A 1,855-nucleotide genomic window follows, 5' to 3' on the forward strand; every position below is an offset into this window, starting at 1 on the left:
GCGAATTCTTTTCTACTACCGTCGGACTTTACACTAAACAGGGAGGTGATACATTAATTTTTGTTAATAGCTATGTCAAAATCATGCCGGCACAATCTAAACTAGCAAAAGATCAACTAAAAGTAAAACGTTGGCTATTGCAAACGTTTTCCTTTTTGTTGACCTTTTTGTTTGTCCTTTTTGTTGACCATAGTAAAATTATAGAGACAGTGAATGCCGTCAAAAATCTAAATATGAGCATTAGAGAAGCATCTCGACAATACGACATCCCGAGGACCACTTTACAAGATAAACTTCATGTTAAAATAGACACAGATTGCACAGTTGGTAGAGATACCGTCTTAACTCTTAAACCGAAATGAAGAAGAAGAAATTGTTCAATGGTTGATACGGATCTACGGTTTACCTATCTGCGGTTTTCCTAGTTCACGTAGCAATGTGATAAATAGCGTTAAAAATATTATAAAAGAAGATAAAAGACCCAATCGGTTTAAAAATGGAAAACCAGGGAAAAAGTGGTATTCCTTGTTTTTAAAATGAAAGAAGCTGGCCAGGGCTGTAGTTACAGAAGAAAGTGGTTAAATGACTTACAAGAACATAATATAAAATCAATCGGACACGGAAGACATATTGTAATAACAAGACCCACGGAGAATATTAATGGGGATGAGACGAGCTTTAGTATTTTTTCGAAGACAGGGAAAGTAATAGGGCCTAAGGGATGGAAGAACATTTATGAAGTTGCTAAGGGCAGTGGAAAAGTAACAATAAATGTTTTGCTAGTCATATCTGCAGCAGGAGAATCTTTATGGTTGTTTTCCCTACATCCGTAGACCACCAAAAGTAATCTTTATTAGCACACCATCCTCCTGGTTTCTTCGTTTATCAAATAGTGGGTGGATGAGAAGTGAAGTAGTATTCTATGAATATGTTGGTTAAATGATTGGGTGATTTCTTATAGCATTTCCAAGCCAATTCTTTTTCTAGTTGATTGACACAAGTCTCATTTAACCCCGTATCTTTATTTGTCTTATAAGAATACTGAACGACGAATACGAAAAGACGATCATGATAGGTGAGTTAAAATAATGATGTGTATCTCAATTGATAATAAAAAATGTAACCAGTTTTAAGTTTTATTGATCTAACTTCACCTTAGAAAAGGTATGCCGATATTAGGGCCAAAGACGGCAGATATTAGGGTGTTAGCTTGGTGTTAGTGGCCGATATTGAGGGAAATCGGCAATGTCGAAATAAAAATTCTATATTTAATAAAATAACAATAGATTCGTAATTTTGCAAATGTTGTAATGGAGTTTCAATATCTATCTACCCAAAAAAGGCACTGTAAGAAAGAAAAAGCCATTAATGTAAAAATTACACCCAGTCAAAGTTCAAAAAAAGTTGACATGGCCGATAATTGGTGCCACCACCTATATCATAAATTAATTTCTCACATACAAGCAATATATGGCTTAAAATACAATATTGCAATAATGAGAACTTACAAATTACAATATAATCCTTAGTGGCTTTCTTGTTAGGTTTCCCAAATTATAGTCCTTTGTGCAAGTTCTGTCCGACGACGCAACGGGAGGCCACAACTTCACAACCTCTGCAATTAATCAAATAGATGAATGGAAATTAATCAAATTTTAACAAATTTTTCCATAAACACACATTCATTGTTTATAGTCTAATTGATAAGTTGAAAATGGCGTAAAATAGAGATTAAGTCTCTTAAAAATACGTGCGATAGCTCATTTGATTCGGAATGACGTCTAGAAAAATGTATCGGAAATGTGTAATTAGCACACAAAAAATTGCAAAAGTTATAAACAAATTAAGTTGCAAA

General features: G+C 33.9%; 1 protein-coding gene across 1 annotated transcript; it reads left to right on the forward strand.

Annotated features, from left to right (window-relative positions):
* Positions 1 to 351: 351 nt before the first annotated feature.
* Positions 352 to 1,408, forward strand: LOC149481683 (uncharacterized; the record flags this gene model as incomplete). Its single annotated transcript, XM_089705280.1, has 2 exons — positions 352 to 534; positions 784 to 1,408. Coding segments are annotated over 2 exons (339 nt in total), but the record flags the coding sequence as incomplete, so codon positions are not given.
* Positions 1,409 to 1,855: the final 447 nt, after the last annotated feature.

This window comes from Colias philodice, chromosome 16 (assembly GCF_061535455.1).
Source record: "Colias philodice isolate Cphi_HAF_F1 chromosome 16, ilColPhil1 Martin Lab GWU primary, whole genome shotgun sequence".
Taxonomy (NCBI): Eukaryota; Metazoa; Arthropoda; class Insecta; order Lepidoptera; family Pieridae; genus Colias; species Colias philodice.